At 36.1% G+C, this 13244-nt stretch overlaps 1 protein-coding gene across 1 annotated transcript in view; it reads left to right on the forward strand.

Moving 5' to 3' along the window:
• GSPT1 (G1 to S phase transition 1) overlaps window positions 1-13160 on the forward strand; it is a 22409-nt gene extending 9249 nt beyond the window's left edge. Inside the window, exons 2-15 of the mRNA XM_086853721.1 lie at window positions 1729-1776; window positions 2150-2191; window positions 2924-3151; window positions 4149-4182; window positions 4654-4731; window positions 5969-6149; window positions 6487-6641; window positions 7583-7723; window positions 8466-8559; window positions 8897-8977; window positions 9532-9705; window positions 10136-10225; window positions 10554-10722; window positions 11430-13160. Coding sequence (XP_086709847.1) covers window positions 1729-1776; window positions 2150-2191; window positions 2924-3151; window positions 4149-4182; window positions 4654-4731; window positions 5969-6149; window positions 6487-6641; window positions 7583-7723; window positions 8466-8559; window positions 8897-8977; window positions 9532-9705; window positions 10136-10225; window positions 10554-10722; window positions 11430-11482 — 1568 coding nt within the window. The 3' untranslated portion in view covers window positions 11483-13160. The remainder of the gene's footprint in view (window positions 1-1728; window positions 1777-2149; window positions 2192-2923; window positions 3152-4148; window positions 4183-4653; window positions 4732-5968; window positions 6150-6486; window positions 6642-7582; window positions 7724-8465; window positions 8560-8896; window positions 8978-9531; window positions 9706-10135; window positions 10226-10553; window positions 10723-11429) is intronic.
• The last annotated feature ends 84 nt before the right edge of the window (window positions 13161-13244 follow it).

Here is a 13244-nt window from a genome sequence, read left to right on the forward strand (position 1 = left end):
TGACAATGTATTTCTAAGAAATTAACTAGCTCTCCAACCACTTGTAAAACTTCTGTTTCAAGGCAAGTGCATTAATACTGCCATTTGATACATTTTTCATTATAGACAGACTTCTGGAGTGAAATCAAAAGCTTGTTGAAATAATCTTGTAATTAAAATATTTATGCATCCCAACCACAGTATGAAATAGCCAACAATCTTCTGATGTGCTACAAAATGGAGGCTTTAGGTTCATATCTAGATTTTGTGCCACCTGCTTACCACACTCAAAAATGGGCTGATTTGAGTCTTTTCCAGCTGCCAAATGGCAGTGATAGATCATTTCTTTAAAAGGGTCTAAGGGTATTCTATTCCTATGCTTTTACTGACTATATTAAATCATTCTCTTATCTGGTTGATTTGTTTCCGGGAGTGTAGCTCATGTCTGATCCAACACAGGAGTGCAGGGAATGGTTTCAGCTGGGCATTGCAGTGCCCCCTCCCTGGCTTGCTGCTGGCCACTGGATGTTGTGCTGTGACCCACATTCACCCTGCCTGCAAAGCCCTGTCCTCTGGCCCCCTGCCAGCTCTCCCGGGGCTGCTCCACTTTAGAGAAGTCTGCAGCAAATACGCAAACAGTGCGAAAGCAAAGAGGCTTAGAATCGGGTCCTTCTCTGTATGGTTTTGTTCTTTTGAGGGGATTTGTTTCATCTTTAGGTCCCATCATGCGTATAGAGCAAGTGATGCTTTAAGAACTGTGTTTAGAATTCAGTTGAAGGAGAGCTGGAGTACAGCTAAACAGAGGGTATGAATTTTGTATGTGGCTGAAAAAAAAGATAGTGAACTTGTTTCAAAGCGTTATGAAGCTGAACTTATACCAAGAGAAAACTAAATAGGTTAAGGTTTTAGGGATAGTTATAGAAGGCCCCTTGATCATGTGACATAACGTCCCAAAACACTGAGTGGTGTGTTAATTGGAGTGTATCACTCCTAGTAGGTTTAATAATTAGTTACACCTTGGCATAAAATGTAGTGGCATGGTTTAGTGCATGAGAGGGTTGAGTAATTTATCCAAAAAATCATGCTTGTGGCTTTGATAGATGCACGTGATCGATGAGATTGCCTTCCACGTAATGGGACTGTGCTGTGGTGTTTAAGAGGACTGGCAAACATACCAGACATCTGAATGACTTTATATCTCTTGACCCTAATAACTACAGAAGATGTTAAGAATTTGTTTTTAAAAGCTTGTTTCTATTTTCTACTCAACATTTAGTGGAAGTGAGGCACAAGAGCAGTGTAGACATGGCTGTAAGCAGCAGCTGGCAGACCCTTTCCCTGCAGTTGTGACACCACATTGTTTCTTTGGATACAATGAAACTGCTTTGATGTTTTTAAACACCAGTTAGACACTATCACTTACCGATAGCCAGCATAGCCACTGTGCTCAAAAAAGATGGGCAGGTAAAATACTATGTATAGAAAAATTGCTTGCTTTAAGTGTATCTTTCCATGCAGAGGGGAAAAAATGGGTTGTTTTTAGAAGTGGTATATTCTTTTCACCATGTTTAGGCATTATTCTTTAGAAGTATTTGTGCTTGGAGGCTGTGTTTAGTACCACTTGGTGGGGAGGGAAGTTATTCTTTCCATACACTTCTTGCAATCAAGTTGTGAGATGGTCTTTTTTGGCAAAGTTTGGAAATTGGTCACATCATTATACTTTAAAAGATAAACTTTTTTTCTCTGCAGGTGCACCTGTAGAGCCTTCTCCAGAGGAGCAGACAGCCTCTTGTGAAGGTAGTTGTTTTTGTGATGTTCATAACATGATTTTTTAAAAAACACTGCAAATAATCTCTTTTAAATCTCTATGAAGTTTTTCCAATCTTCATTATCCTCATACTACTCTTATAAGACAGTGTGATTATCTGTAGTTATTTACAGTTTTATAGGCAGTTCAGAAAGGCTCATAAAGTGCATTATGGAAGATCATAGAACTAGCATGAAGCAGAATTTTCAAAATGAACCTGTATATTGAAAAGTTTTGGCAAGTGCCAAAACATCTGAACTATCCTTTTATTAATTTAGTCACTCAGTTTTCTTTGTTCTTGATTACTGTCATGGTGAATATGTGTCTTAAATGATTAATTTTTCCCCCTTTTTTTCCTCCTAGGTTCAAATGCTGCTGTTAACATGGAAATTTCAGAATCTGTTGGTAAGATGAGAATTGTTCCTTTTCACTATGATAGCACTATAATGTACTACTGCAGTGCTTTTGCTGAACCACTGCAAGCAAAATAGTAGAGCCATTACACTTACAAATAGTCCTTAGTGGTTATTGTTATATCTTAATACTTGGATGAGGAAAGAGGTAATTGAACACTAGTATGCATTGAAAGCTGCAATTGGATTACTTGGACATTGTAAAATTATCTATGATTTATTAAAAAATAATTTCATACTACAAAATAGCCCCATTAACATGTGTGGAATGGTGAGTAGCAAAAAACTTTAAAGTGGTCAGCAATGTGAACAATCAGAACATGGAAATTGTATCTTTCTCATTGTTTTTATATGGCTTATGAGTGAACTTAAACTATAATCCCTCTCCTTTGCTTTCTTGACATTTGGTAGTGTGTCTCTGTGGATTCAGATTACTGTGCTGGTCTGAGTGGATCTTACATTAGCTTTTTCTGTGTGAAGTTGTTGCCTTGTTAAAACAAAACTTTCTGTATCCTAGATTTTTTGTCAGCACACAAACTAGCTTGAAAGCTCCTGGTATTAATTTCAGAAACAAGCAGCAGTTGTCCCTTTTTCTATAGGAAAATGTTAACAGACCTGGTAGTTAAAACCTTGTGATTGCACCTTTAGGGCAGGGACTTTTCCCCAAGGTAATTCTTTTTAATTTCTTTATCTATTTGAATATATCTAATTGATTCATTTTTAGTGGAAAATGGAGAGACAGAAATGTCCCCAGAAGAGTCATGGGACCACAAAGAAGAACCCAGTGAAGCAGAGCTAGGAGGTGGTCCCACAGGGGATGCGGGGCCTTCTGAAGAGAGCGCTCAGGAAATGATGGAAGAGGAGGAGGAAATACCAAAACCGAAATCTGTTGTAGCACCTCCAGGTGCTCCTAAAAAAGAGCACGTAAATGTAGTATTCATTGGACATGTAGGTAAGTTGTAAGTGAAGGTGAAGTAATTGGATCCGTCTGTTGTGTATTATCTAGAACTCAGAGGATTAGAAATTAATGCTATTCTTTGTATTCACCATGTCTTGAGGCTCATAGGAGCATTCGTTCTAACGAAGCTGCTCTGGAAAATGAAAAATTTAAAGGTCTTTCAGGGGTAGAGTGCTAAGGTTAGAGTGTGTTCTCTTGGACACAGCAGTACCTGTGTTCATGATTTCTCAAGTACCTGCTCTTGTTGAGTGCTGAAGTGACACAACTGTGTTTATGATCTAAAGAAAAAAATCAGAAAATTGTGCTTCTTTGCTGCTTATTTTAAATAAAAAGGGTTCTTGCTGTTAGATTCAAAAATTACTATTCTAAATACTAGAATTTGTAGGGTTACAACAATAGATTGGAATAATTCATAGTTAAAAGAAGCATTTATAGCAAAATATCTTCATTTAATAGTTTCAACAAGCTTCATAAAAACTTGAGCGGTGTCAGAACTAGAGAGGAATTATTGAATCACAAGTTATATAGTAAATTCTGTCTTTTCATTTCTATAGTTACTTATCACCTTAAAAGTACTGTAATTTAGTCCTTGGGTAAAGTCAGAATGGAGTCACACAAAGTAAAGGGGCTGTGGGCAAAGGTACATCCCAATATTGAAGAGCAGCCTGCACAAGTTAGGGATAAAGGAAGTAGGGAAGGGGATTTTGCAAGAGCTTCCCACCTGGCTTTAGCTGGATCACTGCTTGGTGAGGGGTTTTTGTTATGGATAATGCTGAATTTATATATATAAAAGCAACATGTTCAAAATTCGGTGTCATTTAATGGACAACAAATTATAATGGGAACAAGGGAAGATGCAAGATGCTTCCAAAAATTTAGATTATGGTTCAAAAAAGAAATCCTTTGGAAATAAACTAGATGACTTAGTCTGTAATGGTCTGCTGTTTCTAGAATTGTAAATTGTTGATGACTTGAATTAATTTTTTTTTAGATGCTGGCAAATCAACTATTGGAGGACAAATAATGTAAGGAAACTTGAATTTTTTGATTTCCTGTTCTTGTGAATTAAAAAACATCAATTAAAATTAGTATTTTCTTTGTGGCTTTAACCAGCATATGTTAATACTTTTATAACAGAATGTTTCTATTCCTGTCAATTGAGGTACTTATTGTCTTTGGAATTCTTAAATCCCGTGCATTAATGTTATTGCTATAGGATTTTCACTTAATAGAAGCAACTATGCAAAAGCAAACATTATCAAATTTTAAAAATTAATCCCTTTCTTAGAACATGGCTCTTTTTCTTTGTATTTTAAAATGCAGTTTGAAACTGCTTTATACCAGTGGTTAAACTTTGGCCCTTCTGTGAAGATTTTAAAAAAATTTAATATCTTTATGTCCCAATCATAATAATCTTTAGGGATTGTATAAGTTAACTATTTGGAAATATCTTTCTACTTTGTGTAAAATTGCACTTTTATTTTCCCTCTTCTTAGGTATTTGACAGGAATGGTTGACAAAAGAACACTTGAAAAGTATGAAAGAGAAGCTAAAGAAAAAAACAGAGAAACATGGTATGAACTTTGTGAAGATAGTAGCACACTTTACTGCAATGAAACTGGTTTTAGTCTCTGTCCCAGTAGGCCTGGCTTCCTTCAGGCAAGATGGTGCTCTTGTCCTGGGTGGATTTTTTTTGTGTGCCTCTTGTTTGGTTTGAGTTTTGTTGCTCTTTTTTGTTTGGTTGGGTTTTGGGGGCAGTGTGTGTATACACAGCACAAGTAGTAGCCTGAATTCTGCTTCAAATAACTCCTGCAAAATTGATTTCCCTTTTAAAACCTTTCTCTTTTTGGCTGGAGGATAATAGGGGTTTAAAGGGCTCTGGAAAAGGAGCAGCTAAAGACTTCCTTAGGGGTAGAGCAATGGTGGGAGTCCTCAGGGGAAGGGCATTGACCTGAACTCACTGAATCGTGTGAGAGTGGAATAGAAAGGGTAACATAGTTCTTTTCACCAAGCAACCATCATCCAAGCAGCATCTCTTCAGACATTAGCCAGTCACTACAAAACAAAAGCTAAGGATGTCTACCAGTTGCTGTTAATGATGAAAAATATTGCTAAGTTAAACCAGTTCAATGGAGTTATCTCGTTTTTATCCTTAGTAAGAGTATTTTTTTTCTTCTTTATATTCACCAGTTTTCACAAAGCCTGAAGGAGTTAAGTAATGGGGTTTTTTTGAAATTTCAGTTTATGTAACTGGAAGCTAACTTGTTGGTAGCCAGTGGGAAAAATTATTAGGAGGGGACAAGAGTTGATATAATGAAAATATCAAAGATAGTGTGAATAAAGATGGTGTGTATTTCATAGCTAACTTCTGCTTAATATGTGAAAATAAATGAGAATTAATAATTCTCAGTAATGATATATGCAAATTAGAACTAATGTTTTCGTTAATTATGCTGAGAAGGAAGAATTGTTTTGTATTGGATCCTGAGGTGTTTCTGAGACTGAGGCAAACCTTAAATTACTTGAGGTTAGATCACAGCTGAAGAACTTAGAAAATGAAAATTGTTTATTAGAATTTTTAGAATTGAATCCTTGTAGGTGTGTGAAGGAGAGCAGGCAATGGGCTCTGCAGCTCACTGTACACAAATCAAACAAAGTCACTGTTGATCTTAGAAATACTTAAGTTTAGCAATGCTGAAGTGGTTAAAATAATTAAGCAAAAAAAAAAAGGTCTCTTATGAGTAAAATATCATATATAAATTTAATAAAAATTAATACAACAGTAGAGTAATTGGGTTGGGATTTTTTTAGGTACCTTTCATGGGCCTTAGACACAAACCAAGAAGAACGAGACAAAGGTAAAACAGTAGAAGTGGGTCGTGCCTATTTTGAAACGGAGAAGAAACACTTCACTATTTTAGATGCTCCTGGACACAAGAGCTTTGTTCCAAATATGATTGGTGGGGCTTCTCAAGCTGATCTTGCTGTGCTGGTAAGGACAAATCAGATAGTTTTATTTTGCATATACTGTGGAATTAAGCTTCTGAATTTTATTTTTTTGTTTGCTTCTTTATTCTTTTGGTTACTTACAGCAAGCAGAATTTTTAAATGTTAAGTTTACTGAGATGAGTGAGTTTTGGAGTAATTTATTAGCTTCTTGTGTCATGTGATTTTTTTATACATGTCAGTGCAGAGACTAATGGGTAATACTGAGGATATACTAGTGCATTTTGAAAGCTTTTACTAGGTCTGACTACCCAGAGTTTTTTGAATAAGGCAGTATTGTTGATTGCTCTGCTGAGAGAATTAAAATATGTATCTTTAATTAGGTTATTTCTGCAAGAAAAGGAGAGTTTGAAACTGGATTTGAGAAAGGTGGACAAACAAGAGAACATGCCATGTTAGCAAAAACAGCAGGTGTAAAGCATTTAATAGTTCTTATTAATAAAATGGATGATCCAACTGTAAACTGGAGTAATGAAAGGTAAGTTTAATATTAAAAAACTAATTTTCATTGACAGATACTGCAATAAAAGAATTCCTGGGTCAAGTAATTTTTGTATCCCATTGTTGCTGAAGGAATGGTTGACTGGTGGACTGAAGGCAGATGTTATAAAACTGGCAGGAAAACCTGCATCTCAGTGTCTAGGATAGTGCCTCTCAATGAAGCTGGAAGTTCTATACTCAAACATTCACTGTCAACTGCTTAGATCCATGCAGACATATCTAACAAACCCATGCATTCTATCATAGTTGAATTGTTGACTTGGAAACTTTATACTGAGTCTAAAAAAGGAAGTGAGTCGAGTTTGCCAGAGTTGTCAGAGAACCCTGCTGTGTGTTCTGCCCAGAATTGTGGAAGTTTTAGTGGAAGCCATGAGGGCCTGTGCAACCTTGGAATGTCAGCCTGCCTCACTAAGGCACATCCAGTTCTCTGTCTTGGTCCTGCCCTAACCTTCTGGCATTACTGAATTCACCCCAAACTGAGAGGAGGCAGTGTGACAGGAATAAATAGCATGAAACCTCCAGAAACTGGAGGAGGAGACGGAGGCAGCACGGAAGTGCCAGCCTGGAGCATGACCTCAGGAGTTGTTTGCATGGTCTGTCCTGCTGTGCTGGCCTGGATCTCTTGCTTTAAGCAGTTCCAGCTTGTGCTGCTGCTCCCCTGGCCCTGTCATTGAAGTGTATGGAGAGCAGTGACAGTGCTCCATGGAGCAGAGGAATGAGGGGAATAGACAATACCGAGCTGTGCTGGAGGGTTGGGGAGAAGATGCAAATAGGCCTCCAGATTTTTATTAGGCTTGCTTGCTGCTCACAAAGTAACTTAGCTGAAGGAACTGAAATGTCTGCAAGTTTTTAAAAGCACAGGATTATGTTATGCCGGAATAAGTGGAATTTACCTTGATCTGCTTGTCATTTTAATAGATATGAGGAATGTAAAGAAAAACTGGTGCCATTTTTGAAGAAAGTTGGCTTCAATCCCAAAAAGGACATTCATTTCATGCCCTGCTCAGGACTGACTGGAGCAAACCTTAAAGAACAGTCAGAATTCTGTCCTTGGTATATGTATGTATCTTAAATTGAGCAACTTGAATATTTGCTATGTTTAAATAAAAGTAAATGCTTCAGTGAAGCTGGGAGGTAGCAGAGCGTGGTATGTTGTAGTTGTGTGCCAAAGTGCTTGAGGAAATACAGCCAGAGCAATAAGAACACAGCCATGCAACATGCCAGTGAAAAGCATTTGCAAACTTCAGAAGATTATTAGTAAAATATTAGCAGTGTTCCTTGGCTGTGTGAGTTCAGTCCCTTATGAGCACTTGAATTTGCCAGTGATGCTACAGCTGACATTGCTAGAATAAGTAATTGTTTGATGTGAACAGTTTGCTTGAAGCTGTATTATAATTAGGGACAAGCCATGTCTCTCAGTGGATGTCATGTTTTTCAATATTGTTCAGTGTACTTTAAAAGGAATTAATGGAAATCACATTTGGACCTAGCTCATGGTTTTGTATTTCTAAGAATATGTTACACATCTGTCGTGAGTCTCAAAGGAATAATTAATTGGTGTAAAATATGCCTGTAATGTAACTTAAAAACATGCATTTCCTGGGTATTAATATGTTGGTTGGGGTAAAGTGGACACTACTGATGGGATGTTATAATATATTTAAGCTGTCTTAGAAGTTATTGTTCTAAATGACAAGATAAAAATGATTCCTTTGGTTGGACTGCATTTATCCATTCTGAGTAATTTTTTAAAATGGAAGGGTGCTCACAAAATTGAAACAAATTCCTTCTGCTCTTTTAGTGGATTACCATTTATTCCATACCTGGATAATTTGCCAAACTTCAACCGTTCAGTTGATGGACCAATCAGGCTGCCAATTGTGGATAAATATAAGGTACAGATTAAAATAATAACATAGAAAGTATGAAGAGGCTGTTTTCAGAAAGCAGTAAATGGACTATTTACTATACTTTTAGAGAGTATCTTTTTTCTTCGGTAGTGTTACATTTCCAACTGTAGAATAGAGGAGGGAAGGGGAAGTAAATAATTTTAGCATTATATGAAACTCCTAAAATCTGTAATCTTTCATGAGAACAGTTTCCAAAATACTAAATCTAGCAGTGCTAGATATTCATAGAGTGAAGTAATCAAACTCAGAGGTAAATCATAAATAGAGTGGACTCTTTAGGAAAATGTTTTCAGTTGCTCTGTAATGATTTCTTTCTGTGAAGGACATGGGCACTGTGGTCCTTGGGAAGCTGGAGTCAGGCTCTATTTGCAAAGGACAACAGCTTGTGATGATGCCAAACAAGGTACAGTAAGGTTTAGATATTTAAAAAATCTACTATCATAAAAAAAGAGCTTGGTTATTAATGATACTCATTACTTTAAATCAGAAGATGTTCTGTTGAACAAAAGTAAGCTCTCACGTTTTCAGGGTTGATGTTTCTGGGGACACAGGAGGGTGTGTGTAGCTTCTTAGCAGTCAGAACTTGGGTTCTCCTGCCTTAGGAAACCCAGTTGCTGGACTACAAATCATCACACTTCAACTGGGTTTTATTTCATGTTTGTACTGGTGGCCCACTAAGCCTTTTACCTGCTATGGATTAATACTGCTCAACCGTTTATTTCTTTCCCCCAAAGGGAAACAGGAAAAAATACTTGAAAAAGAAAAAACTTTTTTTAAAAAATTGAAGAATTAGTAATTCATTAGTCAAATATTTTAAATGTTCCAAAGCTTGACAGAATTAAATATAATGAACTTAAACTGTAATGGAATTATTTCTTGAAATAGTGTTATGTTACAATTATTTTGTACCAGATTAAAATATTCATAATGCAAAACTACATATTTATTTTCTTTAAGCACAACGTGGAAGTTCTTGGAATCCTTTCTGATGATGTAGAAACTGACTCAGTAGCCCCAGGTGAAAATCTAAAGATCAGACTGAAGGGAATTGAAGAGGAAGAGATACTTCCAGGATTTATTCTCTGTGATCTCAACAACCTTTGTCATTCTGGACGCACATTTGACGCCCAGGTAGAATAACAACATTTAATTGTATAGAGGGGTAAAAACCATGGAAATATTTCATGTTTTTCCAAATCAAAAACTTTAATAGTTTGAAGTTTCAGTTCAAATTTCTTATTCACTGCCATATGTCTAAATGGGCAATAACACATATACTTAAAACTGGCATCCTTAATTTGAGTTTTTAAAATATAAGTTGTTTCGAATGTAACTTCTCAATGAAGTTTTAGATACTTATAATGGTGAAAGCAAGACCTCATCAAGCCAGTTCTACTTTACTTTCATATTATAAACTAGTGACTTATAAATGTTGGCTCTTTGACAAAAAATTGTGTGTATATTGTTCAATAGATTTTTTAATATAGTTCTGCATTGATTATTCTCTGTTCTTTTAAAATTGAAATTAGGAAAAATGCACTTATTTTGAATTGTTTTACAGATAGTGATAATTGAGCACAAATCCATTATCTGCCCAGGTTATAATGCAGTGCTGCACATCCACACCTGTATTGAAGAAGTTGAGATAACAGTAAGTGCCATTTTAAGTTGTGACGTGAATATAAAACAATCCAGTTGTTGGGATGAAGAGTTCTGTCATGTCATACATATGTAGTGCAACTAAAGCAACAAAGCTTCAGGCTTGAATGGAATTCTTGGTTGTGCACAACAAACAAAAATGGCTCTAAGTGTTAGCATAAACCTTCTGAAAAGTGGTGTACGACATGACTGAATAAATCATGCACTCTTTCATGTATTTGTTTGTAGGTATATTCTTTCTTAGACCAATTCTGTTAGTTTGTAAAGAAAAATAACCCTTATTTTAGTGCTCATGGCTATTTCTTTTTTCTCGTATACAGGCCTTAATCTGCTTGGTAGACAAAAAAACAGGAGAGAAAAGTAAGACACGGCCCCGTTTTGTGAAACAAGATCAAGTCTGCATTGCCCGTTTAAGGACAGCAGGAACGATCTGCCTTGAGACATTCAAAGATTTCCCTCAGATGGGTCGCTTCACTTTAAGGGATGAGGGTAAGGCTGCTTCAGCAGCAGGTACTGACTGCTGCAAAAACTTACTTGAACTTGGAGCTGCATGGCAGTGAGGTATTAAAATGCTGTTATCTAGTGGAAATCACTCTCTGGGTAACAATGAAAATGTAAATCTAAGCAAATTGTTGACACTGTGCAGAGTCCTTGCTAGTAACAGAGAGACAGTTTTATTTGAGTAATGTACAGAAATGTGTGTTCTGAAACAAAAGACTGGATTTGAAAAATAATCAGCAGTGCTTTTTTTAATGTGTCCTGGAACACCCACCTACAAAATGAATACCATAGTTTCACTACTTCAAGTTGAAAAATATCAGGTGGGGGTTTGTATGTTGGGCTTTAACATGCACACCCTGGTAAAACTCACAGATTTGTGGGATGCATTTAAAATAAATTATTTGAAATGCATTAAACAGATCTGGTAGTGATTCTGCCTTGCCTTCTCCTTAGGTGAGCATAGAAGCAGGTTTTCCACATTCCACACTGTGTTCTTTGCTGTCAGAATAGCAGTCTTACTATTTTTGAAATTTTATCATGCTTTTAAAATACACTAATGCTACAACATAATAATTTATTCTCTATGATTTCTAGTACTTGAGAGCCTGTATTTTGGGGCAAGTTTTCATGTTCTTGGAGATGTCTACATTCCTTTCACAGTAAATATAACTCTGCTGTTTGTCTCCTTGGTTTAGGTAAGACCATTGCAATTGGAAAAGTTCTGAAACTGGTTCCAGAGAAGGACTAAGCATTTTTCTCAATGACCCCGCACAATACTGTGAGGAAAATCGACTCAGCAAAAGCCTACTTCACACCGCCGTCTTATTTTCTGCCCATTGATAAACTTCTCCCCATATTTTGCAAAGACAAATTTCACAGCAAAGGTCCACATTATGTCAGCTTTCTCATATTGAGAGCTCTGCTATGCCACTGTTGAATTTTCCCAAAAAGAAATTTTTTTTTTCTCCCAAATTCTGCTTCCTTGGAAAGATTCGGCAATAGCTTTGTAAGTGATGTGGACATAATTGCCTATAATTATGAAAATCTAAAGGATTTTTAATGTTTAATTTCCCCCAGCATCTATATTAAGATCTCTTTTTCCAGGCAGATCATTCAGAGTGTGCGAGTGTGTGTGCACATGTTACAAAGATGACTACCATGTTAATAAACTATTCAATTTGAAATCTTTTTCGGTATTGGAATTGCTTTTGAATAATGTTTTTTATCTGGATGAAAGACAGTTGCATTAGCTTTTTAACTTCCCAGTAACCCAGATACTTGGTTACTTGGACTTTTCTAAACTCCTCAGCCTCCCCACACACAGTTTTAAATGAGGCAATTGGGCACTCAACCAAGTTTGTATTAAAACAATTAGGTTTGCCCCTTCCATTTCTTTAATGCATTCTGAAAATTAAAAAAACTTTCATGCAAATGTGGCACCTTCATTAGCTTTACATTGGTTAATATCTTCAGCAAATTTAGGTTGACCTAACATCACTACTAGATACAGGAAGTCAATTTTGAAGGCTAGAACTACATATAGTGTCTTTATAAAAATTCAGCATTATTAAATTCTTAACTGCAGAAAATGCTAACAACCAGTAAATCAGTGAAACTTGCAAAAATAAGAAAATCTGTGGCAATAGTGCCTATTAGTATTTATAAGAGCTACATTTTGTGGGAGAACTGGGCCAATTAAAAAGTGCCAGTTACATAAATTACTCAGTTCACCCTGTCTTCAATTTAGAGGGCTGGATAATCCTTGCTGTTTTAAAGATCAGTCTGAACTGAGAGGGAGAAAGACTATTTAAATCCCTAAGACTTTGCACATACTGAAATATGGGAGGTCAGAATCAAGCACAGTCTGTAAATTTTTGCATATCAAAAAGCAATGTAAGCTTATGAGGACCAGTGAAGTTTTACTTGAGAAATTAAAGCAAAACTGGTTCAAAGTAAAGCTTACTCAGTACAACTTGAAGGAGCTGCATAATAAAACCCTATTTAGCTGCACTTTGAAAATGGACTGTCTGCAATTGCTGTCCTGATTCTAACAATTAGGATGAAGGCTAAGGGATTTTTTTCATTTTTCAGAGTATTAGTAGTAATTATTAAAAGGTATCTTCTGATCTTCTTCAGAATATCTTAAACATTCTCAGCTGTAAAATTGGTAAGCCCATCTTCTCCCCAAAAAGTTTACAGTCCAGTGACTGTATCTGAATTGAAACTCAAAACTGAAACAGATCTACCATTTTTTGGGATTTTTTTTTTGTTTGTTTTGTTTGTTTCTTTGTAACTGTGGAACTCCCATTCATTTCACTTACAGCTACATTGTATGGACAGAAGAAGTTATTGTCCTTCAGTTTCATATGACTACACTTGTAGCTACCGTAATGCATGGAATTTAAATAAATTTTATTATGTCTGCACATCTCTGGGCTTTTATTTTTTTGGGAAATCAGAGTTTAAAAAGTAGCTTTTTTTTTTTTTCTACCAAGTGAACAAAACCCACT

The sequence above is a fragment of the Cyanistes caeruleus genome, chromosome 17, assembly GCF_971803275.1.
Source record: "Cyanistes caeruleus chromosome 17, bCyaCae1.hap1.1, whole genome shotgun sequence".
Lineage (NCBI taxonomy): Eukaryota > Metazoa > Chordata > Aves > Passeriformes > Paridae > Cyanistes > Cyanistes caeruleus.